General features: G+C 59.9%; 2 protein-coding genes across 10 annotated transcripts in view; both read right to left on the reverse strand.

The window, feature by feature from the left end:
- Positions 1–24365, reverse strand: part of ARHGEF10L (Rho guanine nucleotide exchange factor 10 like) — a 159328-nt gene that overhangs the window by 42593 nt on the left and 92370 nt on the right. For 6 of the 9 annotated variants that reach the window (XM_058718904.1, XM_058718903.1, XM_058718906.1 and 3 more), the window contains 10 exons: positions 24210–24326; positions 23731–23823; positions 22962–23135; positions 19007–19152; positions 17398–17412; positions 16988–17169; positions 13706–13821; positions 13054–13181; positions 11544–11644; positions 3243–3364 (listed from right to left, as the gene is read on the reverse strand). In XM_058718904.1, the coding sequence (XP_058574887.1) occupies positions 3243–3364; positions 11544–11644; positions 13054–13181; positions 13706–13821; positions 16988–17169; positions 17398–17412; positions 19007–19152; positions 22962–23135; positions 23731–23823; positions 24210–24326 (1194 nt within the window). The remainder of the gene's footprint in view (positions 1–3242; positions 3365–11543; positions 11645–13053; positions 13182–13705; positions 13822–16987; positions 17170–17397; positions 17413–19006; positions 19153–22961; positions 23136–23730; positions 23824–24209; positions 24327–24365) is intronic. The other 3 variants (XM_058718905.1, XM_058718907.1, XM_058718911.1) reach the window with 1 other exon arrangement.
- On the reverse strand, positions 19160–22359 carry LOC131505395 (uncharacterized). The gene is made up of 2 exons (XM_058718912.1): positions 20866–22359; positions 19160–20817 (listed from the first exon to the last, which is right to left on the reverse strand). The coding sequence occupies exons 1-2, from the start codon at positions 20989–20991 to the stop codon at positions 19897–19899; spliced, it is 1047 nt and encodes a 348-aa protein (XP_058574895.1). The 5' UTR covers positions 20992–22359; the 3' UTR covers positions 19160–19896.

Raw genomic sequence — 24365 nt, forward strand, 5'->3', positions numbered from 1 at the left:
CCCTCATCCAGCTGGCAGGACATAGCACGGACCTCGTCCACACTGGGAGGGGGCTGGGGCCAGAGAGCGTTTTCCCGGAAGGCAGACTGAGTCCTGGGCTCCCAGGAGGCCAGCCGCAGAGCCCGAATCCTGGAGAGAGGCGGCGGGCCAGGAGGCCCAGACAGCGGCCAACACGCTCACATCTGTTGCCATGCTGGTTGGACAAGGCCCTGGCACTCCGGGCCCCTAATTCATCTGGCCGCCTGCACAGAGCTGATGGGGCGCATCTGCCCGGTCCGGGGTGGGAGGCAGGTGCAGGCGGAGCGGGAGGGTGTCTCGGGACCCAGCAGATGGGCACACCAGGTTCTGGTATGTCCCTCAGGAGCTCCACAGGCTCACCGCCCCCGGAGATTCACTGGGGGTTCTCTTCGCTCCCACAGGGGGCTCCTCAGGAGGTGGCGGGGGGGGGGGGGCTTGGAGGGGGCTAAGGATGCTCCCCAGCCTACACACCCCCAGGCCCTGAGGGCTCCACATAAGGAGTATGAGGCGGATGATGGCTCCCCAGACAGGTGGGGGTTTCTTTCAGGGAGGCCCTGGGAGCCGCAGCTTGTCTCAGACTTTACTACCCATGAATAGCCTGAGCCCTGGCAGTTGGGGAAAGGGGAAGGGGGGTTGGAAGGCACCCCAGATCAGCCTTCTCCACAGGAGTCCTAGGACCAGATGAGCCACGGGCAGGGTGGACCCTGAACAGCCTGCACTCCATGGACTCTGCCCTTCTACCCCACCCCTGCCTGGCCCGAAAGGTACGTGAGAACGCCCGCCATGCTGGGAAAGAGCTCACAAGACTCAGCAGGGCCTCCCCATGAATCAATAAATAATCAATCAATAAATAAAGGCCTACAAAGGCCGACCTCCCCAATCCCTATAGAAATGAACATCATCTGTCCTTCCCCCCCGCCCCCCGCCAGAAATGTTTGGTGGGGGGACCGACGCCAGGGAAAACATCAGCCAAGGCTGTGAGAGGCAGGAAAAGCAGGATGGGGCATGAGTCAAGAAAACTCTCCTTCCCCAGTGGGCGTGGGCAAGCCCTGCCTCTGAGGGCAGCTGGGGCGATCAGAGTTAGCCGAGGAGAAGTGCCTCGAACAGAGCCGGGCACAGATGCCTCGCGAAAGGGCTTGTCACCATATTGTCGCTGCCGCTGCCCCAGCTGCTGCCCCCCCAGCAGCGCTGGGAAGCTCACCCGTCTCTCTCACTGCGCCCCTAAATCAGGCTGTGGCACGGGGAACGCACCCCCATCACCTGACACCACTTGCGGGTACACAAGCCCAAGACCCGTCACGTCCCTCCTGCCCCCCCGGCCGCCCTCTAAACCCTCATCAGATCAGCCAGCCCTATGCCGGCACACTCCCCAAATGTGTCCCCGTGTCCCCTGCCCACTGCCTCCTCTGGGACCAGGACAAGAGGGAGGAGAGTGGGGCCGACACACTCCCACGTCGAAGGGAATATTATATAAAACACAGTTTTGGGCAATAAAAATTAATGCCAAAAAACCCACGGTGAACAATCAGTGAGATTGAAATAAAGACAGCAACGGTCTCTGCCCTGGCACGACTGTGCCTCACCCTAATCCCCGCCTGTCACTCACCCAATAAATGAAGCCAAGCCAAGGTCACAATTTGCTGATTTGACTTTGTAAGTATTACCTTGAGAATTAGGATCAGGTGAGTTCTCGCTCCCCTTGCCCTAGTCCGGCCCTAGCCACAGCTTGGCGGGACAACCCCCCCCCCAGCCACCAAGGTCCATATCGGTCTGTCTCTTGCCCCCTTCAGGAGCCACAGCTCACAACAGCCAGAGGAACCAGACGATCTTTCCAAAATGTACATCAGATCGTGCCACTCCCCTGTGTGGAGCCATCCTTGGGGTTTCACTGTCCTGAGAACGAAACCCAAACCCGACGAGCCGGGGAAGCTGGCTGGCCCACTGTGCCCACATCAGACTTCATCGACGGCCTCTCTGCCCGGCTCCCCGAGCTGCAGCGGCCCAGACTATTCCTCTGAGCTGCCCTGTCGGTTTGGAATATTGTTCCCCTGGGCCCTCAAGGGACTGCAGCCTGCTTGCCGTTCAGGTCTCAGTTTAAAAGCCACCTCCTCCATGAGACCCTCCCTGCCCCCTCGTCATGGGGCCCCACCTCTGTATCCATCACAGCTGACTTATTTTCTCTATAACACACATCACTCTTCTGCGTTTCCCTGTGTTAGCCGGGGTGCCGCTGTCTGTCTCCAGGTTAAAAGCCACAGGAGGGTGGGGCCCTTGTATGTTTTGGTCACCACCATATACCGAGCGTCCAGCACAGGGCCTGGCACACAGTAGGTGCTCAAAAATTACGTACAGAACAGACAAAAGAATGAGTGAATGAGTGAATGAATGAACGGACATCTCAAGGGCATGTATGCTTCGTGCCCCAGTCTACACCCCAGTGAGCTTGTCTCTTGGGGCTTAGGTATCTGGGCCTAGGTCCCAAGCCTGCTCCCGCTCCCCAAAGCTCACATGACCCCCTCGCCCAGGGAGGAGGACGGGCAGGGATCACTCCAGATGGAGGGGCCAGGACATCGGGGACGGAAGCCAGTGGAGCAAGCATCCGGGTGGTTAAGGACACGGGGGCTGGAATCAGGTGAAGCGAGTTTCCAATTCCTGCACCCATCACTACTGGCTGTGTTTTTAGAAACTCGCACCGCCTATCTGTGCCTTAGTTTCCTAACCCGTGAAACTAATCTAGAAACATCTATGCATGGGGTTCTTATAAATATTAAAACAAGAGAGTGGTGGCAAAGCGGGGGGGGGGGGGGGGGGCGCGGAATACAGTAGGTGCTTGACAAATGGAGGCGTGGGGGCTGCAGCCAGAAACCAGCTCCCGGCTGGCGGCCTCATAAAGGGTCCAACCCACGGTCTGGCAGAGCCCCTTGGGCATATTCCAGCCTATCTTCTTAGCTGGAGTCGCACCATCAACTGATGAGATCACTGCTATTTGTTAGCTCAAAACCATGGAATTTTTCCATTCACTTGACCCACAGAAGGCGTCCATCCTCTTTGGTGGGAAAGCGGGCTCCTAGAGCAACAAAAGGTCTTGACCGACTCCGTCAGCAAGAGGTGGGGAAGCCGGGAGTGCAGCCGGGCCCTCTCCAGCGGTGGGCACACCCTGGAAACTCTGGTTCCCCCAGGAGCCACCTTCGTGGTGGGCTCGGCGACATCCATTCCACACTCACCTGCAGGCTGAGGCCCCGGGGGGAGAAGGCAGGAATGCAGCAGACCAGGATGGGGCACCAGAACGGGGCTCTGCTTTTCTTGTCCTCGTCCGGACACAGCCAGCCCGGCTGGTTCTCCTCCCCTACAGCAAGAGGAAGGAGGTGGGTCAAGCCAGTCAGGGCCCCGCAAAGCCCAGGGGGCTGCCCCCAGCCCCACGCCTGCCCAGCCAAGAGGAAAGGTGACCTCACTCCATGGTCATGGCTGTGGGTCCCGAGCAGCGACTCGGGGAACCTAAAGCTTGGGTCCTGGAGATGAGAAAGGGTTTCAAAAAGCGTGTGACGCTGAGCACAGTCCCCAGGTCCTGCTGCCTTCACTGAGAGCTTCTGGACATGCTTCTAGAAGTGGGAGACGACCCCCCAAACAGGCTGAAAGATGGTGCAGCCATGCCGCTCTCCGCCTGACTCTGAGGATGACGGTCAAGAGGATGACTCCCTCCTGCTTCCTTTGAGACCTACCCTGAGTCCCGGGTGGTCATCTGCCTCCAAGTCCCCAGGCCAGCTGGACACTGAGGCCCCGACCCTGGACTCACATCCGGACACCACTGCACTCACATCTGCCAAACTACACCCTGCCACGTCTCCTCCCCATGGGTCAGGGCTCCCTCACACGGCACCACCTCCAAGAAGTCCTCCCTGACTACCCTGCCTACGATGGCCCCCTCTCTCGGAAACCGGTTCTAAAGACCACATCTTATTTCCCGCATCGCCTCACCTCAATCTAAAATCATTTTGTCTGTTTCCTGGTTTATGGTCTGTCTCCTTAGGTCTCTGGAACGTGACCTCGAGGCAGCAAGACCTGGTCTGTCTTGTTTGCCACGGTCTCCCTGGCACCCAGCGCGCTGGAATGCTCCGCGAGCACGGACGGATGGGGTGAATGAAAAGCGGGGGCGGCGGGGGCGGGGTGGGGCGTGAGCCAGCAGGTGGAACTCTCCCTGCACAGGAGCGCAGCCTTCTTTGCACCCCACGTAGGGACAGCAGGGGCACGGTGCTACAGACACGTTCCCAGGCCTCGCTTTCACAACAATCGAGCACAATCAGGATCACGATGTTCGCTTTAAGGGCAACGGCGCCGAGAGCGACCCTTGGGGATTAGGTAACGGGCTAGGTCACGTGCATGGCCTGGTGGCAGAGTCCAGGTGGGGATCTGGGTCTGAACGACACAAATGCCATCTCCCAGCAACCAGCCCCCCGCTGAGGCCCATGGGTATCCCCGACCCTGGACAGCCAGGAGGTAGCTCTGCCCTAGAGAGGGAGAGCCAGAGGCACAGGACAGGGTGCCCCAGGGGACAGGGGCCACTGAACGCAACGCCAGCAGGCTGAGCTTCGGGCCTGGGAGGAGAGGTCTTCCGCAGAAGGGTTGTGACGGCGGCCATCCCCACCCACGAGTCCACTCAGCGGCAAGGAGGAAGCTGGAACCCGGGCCCACCCTGGACCGGCCAAGCAAGGGTCAGCTCAGCCCCACAGGGCCCACCAGCCAGGCGGGTTTCCCGTGCTCACTGCTGTCCCCTACAGTCGTCCCCCCCCCCAACCCACCCACAACAGCCAGAGCCATCCCACTGAACTTCCACTGGACCTCGCCATTCCCGCATGCATCGAGTCCCATCCACTTGGAGTAAAATCCAGCCCTTCCAGAACTGTGGGGACACTCCTTCCCTCCCAGCCTCCTCCCTCCGTCACAGGCTCCACTGCCCTAGGCTCTCCTCAGCAACTCAGACAGGCCCAGGATGTTCCCTCCACCTGGAAAGCTGTCCTCTGCCCTCCAGGCCTGGCTCCTCCCCTCCTGTCACCTTCTGGGAGCAGCCCTAAGTGACCATCACCGTCCCCTGCCCCTCCATCAAACTGCCGTCTCAGCCCCTGGTCTGTCGTGGCCCTTAACACAGTTTCTGGTGCTTTTACTGACTTGCCTCTTTTTTCCTCTGTGTGCATAAAAGTGTGTGCATGCGTGTGTGCACGTGTGTGTGCATGCGTGTGTACCTCCGTAGGTGTGGGTGTGCGTGTGTGAGTGTACCTATGTAAGTGTGTGGGCGGAAGTGTGTGTACAGGAGTGTGTGTGTGCATGAGTGTGTGTGCGCGGGAGTGTGTGTGTGCGGGAGCATGTGCATGAGTGTGTGCGGGAGTGTGTGTGTGCATGAGTGTGTGCACAAGTCTGTGCGCATGCGTGTGTACCTGCGTAAGTGTAGGTGTGCGTGTGCATGCACGTGTGTGCGTGAGTGTGTACCTACATAAGTGTGTGTGAGTGGGTGTGCGTGCATGAGTGTGTACCTACATAAGTGTGTGCGCGGGAGTGTGTGTGGGAGTGTGTGTGTGTGCATGCATGTGTGCACGTGTGTGCGCATGCGTGTGTACCTCCATAAGTGTGGGTGTGCGTGCGTGTGTGCATGCGTGTGTACCTACATAAGTGTGTGCGCGGGAGTGTGTGTGGGAGTGTGTGTGTGCATGCGTGTGTGCATGAGTGTGTGCACAAGTCTGTGTGCATGCGTGTGTACCTCCGTAGGTGTGGGTGTGCGTGCGTGTGTGCATGTGTGAGTGTACCTATGTAAGTGTGTGGGCGGAAGTGTGTGTACAGGAGTGTGTGTGTGCATGAGTGTGTGTGCGCGGGAGTGTGTGCGTGCGGGAGCATGTGCATGAGTGTGTGCGGGAGTGTGTGTGTGCATGAGTGTGTGCACAAGTCTGTGCGCATGCGTGTGTACCTGCGTAAGTGTAGGTGTGCGTGTGCGTGTGCATGCACGTGTGTGCGTGTGTACCTACATAAGTGTGTGTGAGTGGGTGTGCGTGTATGAGTGTGTGCGTGTTTGTGCACATGTGTGCCCACGGGCTCCCCAACTACGCCTGTGTTCTGTGTGAGGTATGTCAGTCGTACCTCAATAAAGTGGCTTTTAAAAATGCCACCGCCACCACAGAAAGGTGGCGTCTCTGTGTGGGTCACGGCGAGAGCAGCTGGGACGAGGTGGCAGGTGACGATGCTCGTCCAAGACATCCGTAAATGTCGGGCATCACCACGTGTGCAACCTGCTTCGCCAGAGGCGCCAGCCCTCCGCCCCACTGGCTCCTGGAGGCGGAGTCCAACGAAGCCGGATCCCGTCACTGAGGAGACGAGGCCACCACGGAAAGGCCAACTACGGCACGGCCCAGGCACCCTCACAACAGTGCCGACGTGCACCACACGGCACGGTTTACAAGGCTCTGCCCCGCGTGAGGCTTCGTTTCGTCCTTGGGGCCGCCAGGAGCGGTCGGTGATCGCGTCCCCCTCCTACCCCGGAGGGGACCGGAGGCCAGGAGGAGAAGCCCAACGCTGGGCCCAGGAGGCAGGGGACCGACCGGCGGGGGCACCCTGCCTGGGCCCGCAGCACGGGGTGTGACAGCCCAGACGGCCCGCCCTGCGGGGCAGCCGCCTCCGCCCCGGCAGGGGACATCACCACACAGCGTCCTGGACAAGCCCCCGGCAGGCGACCAACGAAGATAGATGGGACTCGAGTCCGCCCTGCTCTCAAGGAGCTTACGGTCATGCAGCCCCCCACCCAGGCCCCACAAGAGCCCTGCAGGCCGCTCAAACTGACCACCCCCCCCCCTCCCAGAGCTCTAGCTCCTTCCGGGAGCTCAGCCTGTGAACATCAACCCTTCCCCCCACGCCCACGGCCCACCGAGTCCCGGCGATTTATTATTATATATTTTTTTAATGATCTGACCTTCTCCTTCCAGATGGTGCCTTCCCTGCCTGCGATCGCGAACGTTAAAAGAAAATGGAGTTGTTGCTCCCCATCTGCCACTGCCATTGTTCCTGTCACAAAACCAGAGCGGCTGAGACCAAATTAGAAGGCTGTTGCGGTCGAAAATTGAGAGCCCGCTCGGGATAAGTGACATCGGCAAGGCCTCGAGTTCCAACCGACATTAAGTGGGGGCTTATTTAGAGCCCAGCTCTGTTCGTCGGCACCCAGCGAACACGAGAGCACCCCAGGGGGCAGCGGGGGGGAGCTCCGGGGCTGGAGGCCACGTCCCTTTCCACTCCCCCCACCTCACAACCCCGCCCTCCGCCGGAGGCCGACTCTGCCAGGAAGCCCCTGGCAGATCCCCCAGCCGCCTCCAGCTCGCTGTGCGACACAGAGCAGACACTTAACCTCTCTGAGTCTGTGGCCTCATCTGGAGGACGGGGGAAATGCCTCCAGCCATTCAGTGTCATCGTGAGCGCTGGGAAGAAAGGATTTGATGCCTGGCATGTGCCAGGCCCGCAGGAAACGAAGCTCACGGGGATCACCGTCCCCGAGGGGAGGAGTCTACGGGTATGCTCGAGGGCGGCCACCCCGCCTCCACCATGCTGAGCCCCCGGCCCCGCCCTGCTTCTCTACCCCAACCTGCCCCCAAAGCCTTCCTGCGCTCATTCCCAGCGCTGTGCCTATCCTGCCACCACTAGCCCCAGGGGGACAGGCCGGACCACCCTTCTCTACCTTCCAAATCCGAGGCTGCCCTCAAGGCCCTCTCATGCCCTCGAGGCCCTCTCATGCCACGGAGATGCCGCTGGCCGCAGTCACGGACGTGGGGGCCGGTGGGACCTCAGCACCCCTCTTTTCCCAATACCCCCCATCGTGGAGACGGAGAGACACTGGTGCCCCGAGAGACCAGGTGAATGGCCGTGGTCGGCCAGCTGGGCTAATACCCCTCCAGAGGGCAGACCCGAGGGCTGGGGCAGGTCCCGGCGCCCGCCTCTGCACTGGTTGAGGGTTAGTGGAGATGAGAGTTCAGCACGCGGCCTGGGCCACGCTCAGGATCCTTCACTGGCTCGCAGTCAGGTGGAACAGAGGCCGGGTAGAAACCAGATCAGGATGTTGTCCAGCTCTCACTGCCACGAGGAACAGCCGCCCGTCCCATCCAGAGTTTAAGCTCCACGCACCTGGCCCTGGTGTTCTGGAAATGCGGCCCATTCTTCCACCTGCCTGCTTCTCTCCCCATCAGTCATCAGCTCTGGTCACCACAGGACCTTTGCACTTGCTCTTCAGAAGCCTAGACTGCTTCGGCTTCGGACGTCACCTCCTCAGAGGGCCTCCCTGACGGCAGCCCTGGCCCCCAGGCTCGGTGACCGTCGTGCCGCCCAGCTGTGTCCCCTAAACAGCACCGCCTCCCCCTGTTGATTTGCCCCTCGTGTAATATCTGTCTGCCCCTCATAAATTACAGGTTCTGTCCGCGAGGACGAGGGCTGGAAAATTAACCAAGTCAGACGCAGCGAGGAGTGGGGGCCCAGGCCGTGCCTTCGAGGATGTACCCTGAGAACCTGGCGGCAGCCGGCAGCCTGCCCAGCCCGGGTCTGGGAAGGGGAGAATAAGGGCTGTGGTAGGAGAGGCCCCAGGGGTCCGTGGGGTGGAAAAGCCAGGAATACAGCACTTGGAGGGCTTCAGGTGAGGGGACCCTCCTCTGGGGGAAAGAGGTCCCAGCTCTGAGCCTCCACGAACAGGAAACTAATTGGCAGAGGGTGGGAAGGTGTCCCACCCCCGTTCTGTGCTGAATCGTATGCGACCTCAGCCCAGTCACTTCCCCGTCTAGGCGACGCGGGTGCCCCCCGTCCTCAGAGTTTCTTCCACGTGCCAGGTGCTGGCCTCCCCGAATACGCACAAGAGCCCCGTGAGGGCACTGGCTTTATCCCCCCTTTCTGGTGGAGACAGGCCTCTGAAGGCTCAATCATCGGGCCAGGATCGCAGAGCTGGTAAAGGGACAGAACTGGGAAATGAAAGCCAGGCAGCCCAGATCCATTTCACAAGGCCCGAAGATCCCAAAATGTAAGAGGGGACAGGACCACGGGAGCTCTAGTCCAAGTTACCAGGAGGGAGCCTGCCTTTCCCCAGAGCGCACGGCACAGTGGGGGCCCCACTGGGATGTGAAACGGGTCCCCAGATGCCCCGGGGCACCCTGGCCTTTCCTCCCAAGGGGCAGAACTGACCCCCGCCCCCCCCCCCCCCGCCCACACTGAATCCCAGGCACCCCCATTCCGGTCCTCTCCTTTCTCAACGTGCAGTGGAGTGTGATCTCCCTACGTGGTAGTCAGGAAAAGAGGAAGACGGGGGAAAAAATTAAAGGAATCACATCCTTGGTGAATAAATGTTTTTAACATATTCTATTACTAACAGGCTCGTATTATCCCCCACCCCACCCAACCAGGCACTGCAGATAAAAAAAAAAAAAAAAAAAAAAAAAACTGGCAAAATAAAAGGAACAAATTATTCAAGCCCCAGGGGAACCCAGGCATTCAAATAAGATTTCAAATGACTCTCCTTCCATTAAAACTTTTGCTGCAGTGAAACCGCGTGGAGATAAAGCGGCTGAGCGTCACAGGCAGCCGAGACAGGAGAGGCTCACCCCGTTCACCCGTCTCCCTCCAACGCCAAGCCCAAGCCCCACTCAGCAAAGCAGCAGGAGACTGACCCGCCTTTAGAGCAGGTGTAAAATCGACCGAAGTGCTCCGCGGGCCTGCGGGGGAGTCACGTCAGCCTTCCTGGGGTGAGTGTTCCCACAGCGGGGCTGGCTCTGCTTGAAATCCTCTCTCCTCCCTCCGCAGCCCTGCTGGTCACCCAGAAACATCCAGCGGAGGCCTGTGCCGCGTCAGCAACAGATCCAAGAAGGGACTGGCTCCCCCAGAGCAACCATCTCCTCCCCATTCCCTCCCGCCTCCACATGCCCTCTGGGCCCAGCAGGCAGAGTGATCCACTCAAGTGGAACCCAGTTCAGGGGGCTGTCCAGCTCTCACTGCCACGAGGAACAGCGCCCGTCCCATCCAGAGTTTAAGCTCCACGCACCTGGCCCTGGTGTTCTGGAAATGCGGCCCGTTCTTCCACCTGCCTGCTTCTCTCCCCATCAGTCATCAGCTCTGGTCACCACAGGACCTTTGCACTTGCTCTTCAGAAGCCTAGACTGCTTCGGCTTCGGACGTCACCTCCTCAGAGGCCCTCCCTGACGGCAGCCCTGGCCCCCAGGCTCAGTGACAGTCATGCCGCCCAGCTGTGTCCCCTAAACAGCACCGCCTCCCCCTGTTGATTTGCCCCTCGTGTAATATCTGTCTGCCCCTCATAAATTATAGTTTCCTTGACAGCAGAGATCTTTCAGTTTTCGTCACCGCTCTTTCCCCCCAGGCCTAAACTCACAGTAAAGACTCACTCAATATTTTTGAATTGATGAAAGCCAGTGACAAAGGCCCTAACCTCTTCCCAGAAATGTTTCAAAGCCTAGAAAAAGATCACTAGAAACGACAACCAACAATGAGAAAGCAAACAACAACAACAAAAACGTCCCTGCTACCGGCCGGAAGCAGCAAATAGGAATCCAGTGCGTCACAAGATATAGTAGTGCTGAATGACAAGGACCCAGGCCTTTTGTCAATTCAAAACGAGGACAAAGAAAGTAATGACAACTTAACAGATGGGTTTTGCACACAGAAACTCTCCAACGTGAGAAGGCAGAGAGACAACGGTCCAGACTGGGCTCTGGGGGCCGAGGGCCCAGGGTCTGAACCCCAGCTCGGCCCCTTCCTTCTAGGCGAGCCCGGGCAAGTCCCTGGCCCTCTCTGGGCCTCAGAACCCTCTCCGGTAAAAGGGGGATCACGACAGACCTGCCTCCTAGGGTCATCGTCAGTGTGAAATGAAAGAGTTGTGTGTAAAATGCGCAGAAAAATGCCCCAGAGGAAACGCTGTCCACACGTGTCTGGTATTTACCTACGTGATCATCGCAGGGGGAGTAGGAGAAAGAGATCACAAGGAGGTCCTGCTTGAGCATCAGCTTAATCTCACCTGCACCGTGCGGCGTTTTTCTTTTGGTAGCAGCTTTACCGCGACAGAAGGGGGTGACCACGAAACCGCCCTTCTCTAGTGTTGACGTCACTGGTTTCTAGCACGTTCGGAGTGGAGCGACCATCACCACTACCTACTTCTACAACATTGTCGTCACCCCCCCTCCACCAAAAGAAACCCCCTCAGCAGCCACGCTCCAACCGCCCTCCCCCAGGTCATTTATATGGTGAACTGCCATCACTTGATAGATGGGGAAACTGAGGCTCAGAGAGGAGCAGTGGCTTGTCCAGGGTTACGAGGCAAAGCCTCAGCGCTCAGAACTGGCTCCGGTATTTCTCCACCGCACGACCTCCCTCCAACTCAGAAGCCCCCCACCCCCACATGCACGACGCGCGCACACACACACACACACACACACACACACACACACACACACCCAGGCCTCCCGGCTCCGCATTCCTGTCTCCTGCGGCCCTCTCCCCAGGCCTTTACTCACGGAGTCCAATCTTGGCCAGGTGCAACCTGTTGACCCAGGAGATCTTGCTCAGGGGGTTGGGGGTGATGAAGACCACCATGAAGCTGATGGGGCGGCCAGATCTGCGGCAAGAGGGTGACGAGCGTGAGTGAGTGTCCACAGCGAACACCCAGCTCTTCCCTCGACCACGCGCACTCGCAGTGGCACTGACTCTGCCCGGAGCACCGAAGCGTGGCCAGAAAGGCTGGCGGCTGGCAAAGCCAAGGTCTCCTGGGGGAGGGGTCCCTCCACCCACTGTGGCCCCGGAATGGAGGTCCCTCCCCAAAGCGATCAGGCCGCGTTCCGCAGCCCAGCCTCCAGCACCTGCCCTGCCCGGGCTCCCCGGTCAGCTCTCCACGGGCCTGTCAGACACACGAGCACGTCCGACCGGGAGCCCGTGCAGGCAGGAAAGGGCCCTCTCGGACTCCCAGGACCGGGCACAGTGTGGGTATCCGGCAGACATTTGTGGAATGGATGCACGAGTGAATGAAGCCGTGAATGAATGAGGTTGTGCCCAGGCTTGGGCAGCTAGGGGCCTCTGTTGTCACAACACTGTCCCCTCACCTTGGAGCCGTGCCCTCAGAGTCCTCTGGGGCAGGCTCTCCGCCAGGAGCCATCCCGGGAGGCAGGCAAGGCTAGTGTCACCAACTCTCCCACGGAGAAAGGGGTGCGGGGGCAGGAAGGGGCTGCGAGAGGCCACTCAGCAGGGGTGTGGCAGATTGGGATTACGGCTCAGGGCCCTGCCTCTCTGCCTCTGAGACCCTAGCCTGGAGCCTCGTCTCCTGGGCTCCTGGGCTGGTGGTCCTGCCTCGGACGACAGTGCTCCCTCCAATCTCCCTCTTCATGCAGCCAGTGTGCTTGGAACCCTCTGTCCCCCACCGTCCCCTCATCCTCGAGGTCAAACGCAGGCCATGGGCCCCTCATTGTGCCAGCCCAGGCTTCAGAGCCAGAGCCCGTCGGAGCCCGGCTCGACCGCCTACTCTGCGGCCATGGGGCGATGTGACAGCTCTTTGGGCCTCGCCACCCTCCTCTGCAAAATGGGGTCAGATACCTTTCCTCACCTCTGCTAGATCTGTCATCAATTCCACAAACATCAGCGGAGGGTCTAGGGAGTCCCAGCGCCTGTGTGGGCATCTGGGGGGAGGCCGGAGACCCAGCCTCGGTCCAAGAGGAGACCCAGGGCCCGGTCCCGGGGCTCTGCACAGTCTGAAGTGAGTGACAAGGTCACAGCACGAACAGAGCCAACCGACAGCAGAGGGTCTGAGTCCTCAGTCTCCTAGCAGAGGACGGGCCCAAGTACGAATCCGACATTCATTCGTTCGTGCATGCGTTCATTCCACAAGGAGCACCCACTGCGCGCCAATTGCCGTGCCGGGCAGGGCCCACGTCGTGCACACACCCGTCACCCGTCACCACCCCGATGAGCAGATCGGCTCCAGGTGCCGCCTCTCGGGAGCACCCCCCTTTCAGCGCTGTCCACTCCCCATCTCACTTGTCAGGTTTTCCAGGAAGCAGGAGCCTGAGACGGCACTTGTTGGCCGAGTGGATCTCCTCCTCCTTCACCCGCATTAGCCTCTGCAGGGCCAGGCACCAGTCTTGAGCCACGGTCATGTTCAGGTTCTAGGGTTGAGGAGGCCAGTGAGGTCACCACACAGCCGGCCGGCTCCCCGAAGGCCACACAGGACCCTGCAGCATTCGGGGTGCCCAGAGGGACAGGAGCCGGGAGGTCCGAGAGCTCGACAGGGGCCGCCCGCTCAGCCATAGCGGGTGACCGGCTCCCCGCTGCAGACCCCGAGTAAGCTCCCCCAGCCCTGGGTTCAGACCCCACCTGGCGCCCCTCCTTTGAGAGGGACACAACCTCCCAGCCGGGGCTGAGGCCCAGGAAGGGGCTGCAAGGTCGACTGGTCATCGCGCAGAGGAGAAAAACATCACCGTGCAGCCAGCCCCCACTCAATCCGAATCAGAACCTCCACCCAAACCAGAGGCCGCACGCCAGACCTCCAGGGAGCCACGGGGAGCTCTGGCCGCTCGTGCTGCCTGTGGGAATTCAGAAGCCGGGAGCATGCCTGGGGCCTGGGCTAAGACGGGAGCTGTCCCCACTTTGCCTGCCCAGAGCCCAACAAAGCCGGGCCAGTGCTGTGTACCTGGTAGGTGCCGTGCAGCGTGCTGATGAGGAAGGTTATCTGCTCTATGACAGCCAGGTCCTTCTGCAGATCCTGCAGCTCCTGGAAGAGGCGCGGGGGGCCGAAATACACCTTACCTGGACGGAGAAGAGACCCAACTCAACTTCAGGGGTGGAGAAGGGGCCAAGAAGGAGCCAAGCGTCCACTCACTGCACGGGAGAAGACCTGTCGCCCCGGAGATGCGGCGCTACAGACACAGAAGGAAGCATTACCAGGCTCTGGCCCCGGTGGAGTCCCGAGGCTACTAGGGGGACAGATGTCACCACAGGTGGTTTAGCACCTAGGGTCCGGGCCACACTCAAAGGGTCACAGGAGGCCAGAAGATCGAGACCCAACCGTGCCCGCAAGCAGTGAGGAACCTTCACGGGGCTGGGGATGCGACGGGCACGGCCAGAAAGGAGAACGGCACGTACAAAGGCACTGTGGCTGGAGGAAACCCAGAAAGGGCAAGTTGTTCAAAGACGTGCCGGGGACCTACTGCGTGCCAGGTTCTCTTGCAGGTGTTGGTGACGTAGCTGCAAAGCAGACAGATAGGGTCCCTGCTCTCGTGGAGCTTATGAACCAAGTGACGGGGGACAGGGGCAGCAGCCAACTAACAGCAATTAAGAACAATGATGGAAGGCACTAGGGAGAAAGACATCAGGGCGCTGGGACAGTGAGGGTGTCCAGACCTCTGGTGATCACAGACACGTAGTAAGTACTGGGGCCACGCGGGGAAATCCGTGAACGCGGAGACAGGGAATGTGGGCTGTAGCCTCTAGGCCATGGTTCCTCAAGCTGAGGTCTTATGGAATCCCAGGGGAGGGCTTATCTGGGGGTTTAGATGACTATCTAGAAAACAGATGCACATCCATGGGGCGCGTGGGTGGCTCAGTCGGTTAAGCGCCCGGCTCTTGCTTTCAGCCCAGGTCACGATCTCACGGTTCGTGGGTTCGAGCCCCGCATCAGGCTCTGCGCTGACAGCATGGGGCCTGCTCGCTCGCTCTCTCTCTCTCCCACTCTCTCTCAAAATCAATAAATAAACACATTTTTAAAAATTTAAAAAAAAAAAAAAAAAGACCAGATCCACATCCTGAGTCACCCGGATACCGTGACTTTCAAGCCGCATTTTGCTGCGTGGGGTCAGGGCTCCTGTGGACTCTGGTAGTGAGTGGTCAGGCAGGGACGGAGCGGAAGCGAGGTGTGCAGGGGAGGGAGGTAACGCGCTCACGCCAAAAGAGAGGCAAGAACAGACTCGCCAGCAGCCCGGACGGGTGAGCCGGTGGGGAGGGCGGGTCACCGTTCACTTGCCCTGTGGCGCGTGCAGGTGTGGACAAACCCAAAAGAACCTGGCCCAGAAGAGGGCCACGTCCACGGCGTGAGCGATTTGGTTCCAGCAAAACAACATCATCCATCACGTTCACGCTGTTAATTTGAATTTCATTGTTTTGAGGCTTCATTTTTATTCCATTTGTGATTGTTTTGGCTTTATGGTTGTTCAAGGGACATACGAGCACAAGGAGCTTATTAGAGCTAGCCTTATATGTGCACCTATTTGAATAGCAACGTAATAAAAGAAAATCAGTCGAGGCCGATGAGGCTTCAGCAAGAATTCTCCGCCCCCCCCACCCCTTCAGGGAGTCTGGCCGTGGATGACTCTAGTTTGAGAAATGTGGCCACGGACAAAACAGTCACCGAAGGGGGGGCCCCAGAGCAGTAGCGGTAAGGTAGAGTCAAGCTGGGGTAAAGGCACCTCAGAGGAAGACAAATGGGGCCGATGAGCCCCTCGCCGGGGGCTTCTGTGAACCGCAAAACAGCCTTCCTGCTCACAAAACCCAGGGGAAGAGGCACAAATCTGGGAGCAGGCGCGACTCTGCAGCCCAGCCCTCCTAGGGCAAGAGTGCATGATGCAATCACTCCCTCAAAGTTTCCAGAATTGCTGGCAGCCCAGTGAGGCCACCTCCGGGGTCAGGCGTGGGACAGAGTCGGGCCAAGCAGCCTCCTGCCTGTGGAAGGTGCCTCAGGCACAGCTCCTCTCTACCAGCCCTGCAGCGAGGCCCCCTTCACTCATTCGACAAACATCCCTTAACCCCCATCGCACACCAGGCTCTGGGGCGAGGGCTGCAGCAGAACCGTCACCAGTGATGGTGACCATAAAACCGGGCCCCAAGAGGGGCGCCTGGGCGGCTCAGTCGGCTCTGGTCATCATCTCACAGTTTGTGAGTTCGAGCCCCGCATCAGGCTCTGTGCTGACAGCTTGGAGCCTGGAGCCCGCTTCGGACTCTGTCTCCCTCTCTCTCTGTTCCTCCCCACAAGCTCTCTCTCTTTCTCTCTCTCTCTCTCTCAAAAACAAATAAACATTTTAAAAAATTAAAAAAAAAAAATTAACAGGCCCTGGGAGCGGGGGACAGGGGCACCCGCCCATCCGAGGGAATCAGAAAAGGCTTCTCTGCAGAGGTGCTATCTGAGCTAAGAGGAGGAAGGGCAAACTAGGCCAAAATACAACAGCAGAAGCTTCTGCAGGCGGAGCCTGGGAGAAGGCCCTGCGGCCAGAGGGGTCTCTGCCCCTCAGGAACCCAGAGGCCCGGTGTGGCCGGCCCAGGGAGGGCGGGGTGGACAGGCGTCCAAAGGAGGGGTGCGCGGAGCCCGCGAGGACCTGGGACTTTACCCTGAGAGCAATGACAAGCCACGGGTGGGTTGGGAGCAGAGGGGGACACACACAGATCGGATCTGCATCGCAAGAGCCAGCTCCGGGGGGTGGGTGGAGGACGGACAGGAAGGGCACAGAGGTGCAGGGAGGGACGGCAGCCACCATGGAGACGGCTGGGGGCGCGGGGCTGGGAGGCTGCCGGCCACACTCCGCGTTCTCGATCTCCTTGGGCCCCGAGCCTGTCCCTGAGGATGTAGGGGCCTCAGTGAGTGTCGCCTGGGCCCTTCCCCGCACAGAGGGGCAAACTGAGGCACAGAGAGGAGGGACAGCCGCCGAGGTCCCGGAGGAGGCAGGCAGCGGCCGGGTAGTGGTAGAAGTCCCGCCGGGCACGGCGCACTTGTGCTCGGATGGGCACAGACGTGCTGGAGGGGGTAGGGGCGGGGCGGGCGTGCCATCCCTCGCGGGGCAGGACGTGCCTGCAGGACGCGCGTGCGCAGGTGGGTCGTGGGTATGCGGCGTGCAAAGCAGCACGGGCCTCTTGGCCGAGTGGCCCGTCGTTCTGGGGTCCCCAGACAGGGCCCCCAGGCCTGGGCGGCAGCGGGGCGGGTACTCACTCTGGGCCTGGCCTGCGGCAGAGGCCTTCTTGGTGCCAGCGTGCTGGATGAGCACGTTGTCCTTGTCGTAGGAGCCGCCATCCTGGCCCACCTCCACCACCTGCACCTGGGGCAGTGCTGTGTTCCACTTGACCACGTACTTGGGCCCCAGGGGCACCAGGCTGCTGATCTCCAGCTGGCCCCTGCCGGGACACAGAGGAAGCCCTGCAGGGCCCGCGGCACCCCAGGCCCAGGGCCAGCCCAGGGCACACCAGCTCAGCCAGGCACCTCGCGACAAGCGTAAGACCTCAGGCCAGAACCAAGCGAGGCAGAGCAGGGACCCGCCGATGAGGCCAAAGCACCGGGGTGCCCAGGCCCCAGCCCAGATCCAGAATCACATGCCCCGAGGCCCCGAGCCCCCAAACCCCTACCTGTGGTTGGCAGGCCTGAGGAAAAAGACAAGACAGAAGGGAAGGTCATTACCGTTAGTGAGTGACTTCTAGGGGACTGAGACAGCGGGGCCGGGTGTGGGCATCGGGGGTCACGGGGGGGCCTTCTCCCTGAGCTGGGCACCAGCTTCTAGTCACCCGTGATTGCCACAGCAGCCCTGCTGGAAGCTTGTATTATTCCAGACAAGGACACTGACGCTCAGAGAGGTCATGTGGCTCACGCCGAATCCCCCCCACACGCTCCCTGCCACAATGGGCCACCAGCATCCCCATCACAGCTCATACCAGGCTAGTCCCTGAGCCACAGGAGGGCAGAGCAGGTGTTCATCGGCTATGGTGCCTTAAAAATCACAGGGCTTGAGTGAGTGAGGGAGAGCGGGAGGGAGGGAATGCATGAGGCAGCCGTAAGCACCCCCCACACTGATCTAGAACAGAAGCTTCTCTGTCCAAGTCCGCTCTCCTCCAGACCCGTGAACTGGCATAAAGCAAGGACCCAGGAAGTATCTGGTGGATTAACGGATGGATGGATGGGTGGCTGGAGGGTGATGGGAGGGCCAGGACAGCCCCACTTGCTCCCGTTCCAGGGCACGTGAGCCCCAAGCATGGGGACCGTCCCCAAACAGAGCCTACGTGAGTCCCCTCAGGCGTCCCCCACCCCACGTACGCTCCAGCGGGCGGGCAATAAGAGAGTGAGGCCGGGATTCACATTGGAGTACAGGCGATTTCCCTCTGGACCTCAGTCATCGTTGCCATGCTGGTGTTTCCCTGATGTTGGTCAAAGTGTTATAAAATATTGAGAGCAAAGAGCCTCCTCTGCTTGAGTGGATAAGAGTCACAGCTGGATGGGTCACACAGCTGGAGCTCACTCCGTCACAATCCCTGACACGTACAGGGCCAAGCAGGGGACACAAGTGAGTAAAGTGGGCCAGGTAGGGACTCCTCCCCAGGAAGGGGGCCACGTGGCCCAGCTCCAGGCCCCAGTGGCCCGGGCAGTGTAGGCCCAGAATGCTGGAGCCTCAACTTTTCCAGAGAAGTCAAATGTCTCAGTCTTTGTGCGAACTCCCGGTGCGAGCCTAATAAGAGATTTCTGGAGGTCTAACGCAACCCACGGGGCACAATTGCCCTCACCCTGTCCAGGCTCTGATTCTTTCCGGCACAGTCTGGAAGCCCCGCTCTGGGCATTTCCACCACCTCTGACTCAGAACGAGGCAGCCAGGCTCTGTAGGGGAGACTATGCCCTGGGCAGCAGGGGGTGGGGGCCGGGGGCGGGGGGGGGATTTCTTGAATTGCAACATGGCTGAAACTCAGGAGCCTGTTCAGTTACCAACAGCCGAGTTCCAGAAGACACCAGTCCGTACAAATGGACAGCTGTTGGCCCAAGGGCCAGGGGTTGACCCAGATGACCCCTCCATACGCTCCCCAGCTCCGGGGACCGGGGACAGAGCAGGCCGAGAGGGCTGGGAGAGGAAGCTGGAATATCTGAGACCTAAGCCGAGCCCAGAGGGCACCCCATCACAGACAGGCCGGTCCGGGAACTGGGACACAGCAGGAGGGGCTCCCTAGAGAGTGGCCACGGCCCAGACCCACTTACTTGAAGTTGATGTTGGCACAGACCAGCATGTCATTGAGTAGGAACACCCTACGCTCCTTGGACTTGATCAGCTGCCCACGGTCACCGTACACGGTCTCTGTCAGCGTCTCACATAGGAGCAGCTGCCGCTGACCCGAGGTCAGTAGCTGCGGGAGAGGGACAGAGCAAAGTCAATACCCACAACACACACCGGCTGTGACAGGGACGCCAATGCACCAGCAGGCCAGGGTCCCCTCGCTGTGCACAAAGGGGACCGGGGCGGGGGGCACCGGGGAGGAGGCCAGGGTCCCCTCGCTGTGCACGAAGGGGACCGGGGCGGGGGGCGCCAGGGAGGAGGCCAGGGTCCCCTCGCTGTGCACGAAGGGGACCAGGGCGGGGGGCACCGGGGAGGAGGCCAGGGGACCACCCGCTGGGTTCTCTGACCGCCCGCCTTGCCCACAGCCAGCACCCCTTCTCGGGGGTGACCGGTCCTGGCAGCCCCCGCCCCGTGAGGAGGTGTGGCCTCCCTCAGGGAAGACTCCCAGCCTGGAAGAGGTCTCAGCCCTGCACCCTGAACCGAACGGCCTGGACCAGCTTTGCCTCACGAGGGGGTTGGCACAGATCTGTCGTCCAACGAGGCGACCCTCTGAGGAGGCCGGAGATCTTCGAGCCTCAAGCACCTCAGCAGGCCTTTGCCAATCTCAGGCTGGGCACCAAGAACCCCCTGCCCGCACCAGGACCACCGTCCTGCCCAGGGACCCACCGGGAAAACATCTTTTTACTGACAAGGATTTTTTTTTTTTTCCCCAGAGAGAAGGAGAGTATTCAGCAAAATTCATTCCCAAAACCCATGACTCCGATGACAAGAGTCATCCTCCCTTCCCTCCTCACCCCTGCTGGGAAAGGGCAGATCACCCAAAGCCTCCCCGCCCCCCCGGAGAGAACAGCCTGTCATTCTCCACAGAACCATGTTTTCCGATCAATGCCAAAGCCTGAACGGCACCAATGCCCTTTGCGTGTTGGGCACTGCACGTGGCCCTAAGTCTCCCACTTCCTGTTTCACGGGCTCCGCAGCCCCTGAGGCCATCCCCGTCCCCAAAGGAGGAAGCCATCCCCAGCCTGGGCAGCGCTGGGTGCGACAGTGGGGAGGCCCCACCGCGCGTAACACAAAAGGGACTCAGGGGTCCCTCGGGAGTCCCCGCGTAACGGCTAAGGCTGGGCTCCCCTGTGTCACTACCGCCTCCATCAAGCTGCCGCCAGCACATGGAAACAAGACTGGAAGCCCGAGGACAGCAGGCCCCCCAGAAGGTTGCCAAGAGTGCCACGATCCGAACCTTGGAAGGAAAGTCCCCTGGGCTTCTGGCCACCACGCCCCTGCCCCTCAGGCAGATGAAAAGAAAAAAAGAAGAGCGGATGTTGCACAAACCCCCCTCCGTAGGGTCCTGAGCAGGCACATTTTGAAATAGCCGGCAGGGTTCCGTTTGGGGCGCGCCCAGTTTCAATTCCGCTTTTCCCCAGGGGATGGATGGCAAGAGGAAAATCACCGGACTGGTCTCAGAACTGGCTGAGATTGTCCAAGGTGGGGCGGGGGTGGGGGGGGTCCCTAGGTCGAGGCAGGCGCCGTGCGTGGCCACCACACCGCCACCACATCCCACACGTCTCAAAAATGCCCCCACTTGACAGGTAGAGAAACTGAGGTTCAGAGCCTTCTGTTCCTTGTCCAACACCAAACAGGTCTTCCCGACCTCCAGCCAGTGACCCTGGCTCCTTACTGCCTGGGTCCCATCGGGGACAGAGCTGAAGAGAACAGTGATGCTGAAGAGAGGGATTTCCTCCTGCCCAGCCAGCTCTCCTCGCAACCCCCCCCCCCACAGGTGCACAGGTGAGCGAGCAAGAGAAACCCCTTGGTTACAGACAAGGGGGCCAAAGGAGGGGACAGGAGAAGACCCCTCCCAAGTGCAGAGCAGGTGCCAGGGCTGGCCTGAAGCCTGTTTTTCAAGAGACATCCTGAAACAGAAAGCTGGTGTGGGGCAGGTTAGGGAGGCCTGCCTGGAGGCGGGGACAGACTAGGGACTGCGGGGGCAGCCACTACTCAGGTGACCTTCCTGGCAGGAAGGCGGGCCAATGTGCCAGCTCTTCCAGCCCCTCAAGCAGACCTACAAGTCTGGACTTTCTGGGACATCCTTCCATTTTTGAATGATGGCAACCGATTCCACCTTCTTGAAAATACTATGTGGGCCTAAAAGCATGCGTACGGCCTGAATTTGGCCTGAGGAGGGAGAGTCTTAAGAGGTGGGACCTCTGATGCCTAGAACTGCAAGGAACCCCACAGGCTACCTCGCCCGGGTTTCCGGGCTTATGGTGAAGATCAAAGGCGACAGTGTAAGTTAGTATCATATACTGGGAAGGGCAGTCCGCCTGGAAAGGGCTGTTGGCCATCTGGCAAGAATTCCTGTGCTCTCAGAAAGTTCCACCCCATGTGGCTGAAACCTCATTGGCCTTAGTCACTAGCCTTACTTCCGCTTTCGGGACCCACAGAGCCAGGAGGCTCCCAGTCCTGCCCCAAAAGACCTGAACACCTCCTGTGATGACCTCGTACAAGGTCTCTGCCCCAAAGAACAGCCACTGTCCTTGCCTATGTCCCCTGACGTGGGGGTCACCCCACTCTGAGCCATCCCCACCAACCTCTGCCCTCCAGTGGGAGAAAGAAGGTGGGGCCCAGGGGGCAGGGCCTCCCAGATCTAGGTGCGGCTTTGAGCCGCTCATGTCACGCGCACCAACAGGTGACTCTAGGGGACTCCAGTTTTTTGTGCTGGCTTTTCGTGTCGAAAACAAGGTTCTCTACAGACTCGTTTGAAAGTTTTCCAAGGTTTTGGGGGGTTTTTTGTTTTGTTGTTTTTACTAGAATGTTCCTGAGTTACGGTCCCAAACCATGGCCTGAATTTCTCATCTTTCTTCTTTAAAAATAACACCAGGGGCGGAGCGCCTGGGTGGCTCAGTCGGTTGAGTGTCCCGCTTTGGCTCAGGTCATGATCTCACGATACGTGGGTTCGAGCCCTGGTCAGGCTCTGTGCTGACAGCTCGGAGCCTGGAGCCTGCTTCGGATTCTTTGTCTCCCTCTCTCTCTGCCCCTCTCCTGCTCGCACTCTGTCTCTCTCTCTCTCTCTCTCTCAAAAATAAATGAACATTAAAAAAAATTTTTTTTTTTAATAATAACACTAGGAGCGCCTGGCTGGCTCAATTGCTTAAGTGTCCAACTCTTGATTTCGGCTCAGCTCACTATTCCAGGGTTGTAGGATCAAGCCTGATGTCCCTGCTTGGGATTCTTTTTCTTTCCCTCCCTCTCTCTCTCTCTCTATCTCTCTCTCAATCTCTCTCTCTCTGCCCCGCCTCCCCTTCTCTCAAAAAATAAACATATAAATAAATTAATTAATTAATTAATAAAGAAAACACTAACAATGACAACAGCCACCTTGTATTAAGAACTCTGGGTCTGCTGCTTTGCCGACGCCTCCGTTTGCCTCATGGCAGCCCTGGGGTCAGGCCCCACGGAGTTCTCCTCGTTTCAGAGGAAGCAAGTGAGGTTCAGAGAGGTTGGGTGACTCCCCTGAGGCCACACAGTGAGCACCACTGGCGAAGTCTGGATTCAAACCCAGACTCTTGACTCCAGAGCCTACTTGTGTCAAGCACGATGCCAGACTCTCATTTCTGGTGTCTTTCCTGGCAATGACACTGGTGGACAAAATCGGCTTTTACCCTAAAAGAACGTGAATGGTAATGAATGGGGAGGAGGCGGTCAAGACCCCAATCCTCGGGGTTAGGTCTGCGGGGCTCAGAGGGGAGCCAGGAATCCCTCCCTCGGAGAACACTGCCATCTAGTGGGTGGCCGAGGGGAGGAGGCAGAGTGACAGGTGATAGAGGCTGCAGAGCAGGTAAAGGTGAGAAGGTGGGGGGGAGGGGGGACCCTGGCAGTCACCTTGTTGAGGCTGCTGCGGTCACTGACGCTCTTGGTCAGCTGTTGGATCTCGGCCACCTGGTCGGCCAGCCGCTTCTGCTCGTTGAGCTTCTCGGCCAGTGTCTCCAGCTCCGTGAGGGCAAGCTGCAGGGACAGCCTGTCCGGGTGGCCCCTGGGGGTGTTCTTCAGCATGTCCTGCCAGGACCCGGAGAGAGCCGGGAATGAGAACCGCACGCCGGCAGACCCTCCTCCCCTGGCCTGGGGTCAAGGCCTCGCCCTCCCACCTCCTGCAGAGACCCGATCTGAAGGTCCCCAGCTTTCGGCCAGGACGGATGGTACCGAACATGGAGTAAGGCCTCCAGAAATAGCTAATGAGCGGAAAAATAAAATAAATCTCTGGATCAATCCCTAATTCACTGATCACCAGTTTCCTGAGATGAGAGCTCCCTCCTTCAGCTGGAAGCTCTGAGGACAGAGAAGAAAGTGCTGGGGCGGCCCTCGGCCTGGCGACCCCCCCCCCCCCGCCCCGCCAAGCCCGGCAGTGACGACTCACCCCAACTAAGGGCCCTGGGCGATCAGGGGAGGGGGGGTTCCGAGCTCCGGGAGCCCTACGTGGGGACCAACGCTCCCTCTGGAAGCCTGACGTGGCCAAAGCCAGCTGACTGAGCAACTCCCCACTGCCGGGACCCCTCAGGCCCCGGGAGGCCACAGGCTCTCACTCCCTTCCGGTCGCCTGGGCTCCTGCCCCCGCACCCTGCAGGTCTGTGGCAGCCCAAACCCCGCACGGTACCTGAAGCAGGAGGATGAACTGCGGGAACCTCTGGATGGGCTTCACCATCAGCCCGTAGAGCGTGACGCGGTCGGGGCTGCATACCTGCCGACGCTGTTGGAGAAGGGGCGGAACCATCTGTCAGGGGCCAGCCACAGCTCGAAGCCCCACCCGAGCCAAGCCCGACGGAGGAGCACGGCCCCAACAGGGCCAGGTCCGCCCCCCCCACAACGGACCCGCCCGTCACCTCGCCCATCCGAGAGAGGCCGCTGGCCTCCTGTTCCACCTGACAAAGCTCCAGATTCCCAGGCCGCTTACAGATCTGTCCACCTCGTCATCACCCTCCTCTTGGGGGGCAAGAGGGACCGATCCTCTCCCCCCAGGACGGGGGATGTCCCAAAGGAAAGGGGGGGTGGCATCCAGGCCAGAGCAATGATGTGACACCCGAAGCCGGGCCGCAGGGCCCTCGCCCTCCTGAGAAACCCGTGAGAGGGGCCCACCTTGAGGAACTCGAGGAAGGCAGGCTTGGTGAGACAGGCCTTCTTGATGATGGACATGGCGTTGGTGAAGTTGTTCACATAGTCGCTGTAGACGTCTAGCACCATGGACTTGGAGAACTGAGATGGGCACGGGGGCAGGGAGGGAGGGTCACTGTG

This window comes from Neofelis nebulosa, chromosome 2, assembly GCF_028018385.1.
Source record: "Neofelis nebulosa isolate mNeoNeb1 chromosome 2, mNeoNeb1.pri, whole genome shotgun sequence".
Taxonomy (NCBI): Eukaryota; Metazoa; Chordata; class Mammalia; order Carnivora; family Felidae; genus Neofelis; species Neofelis nebulosa.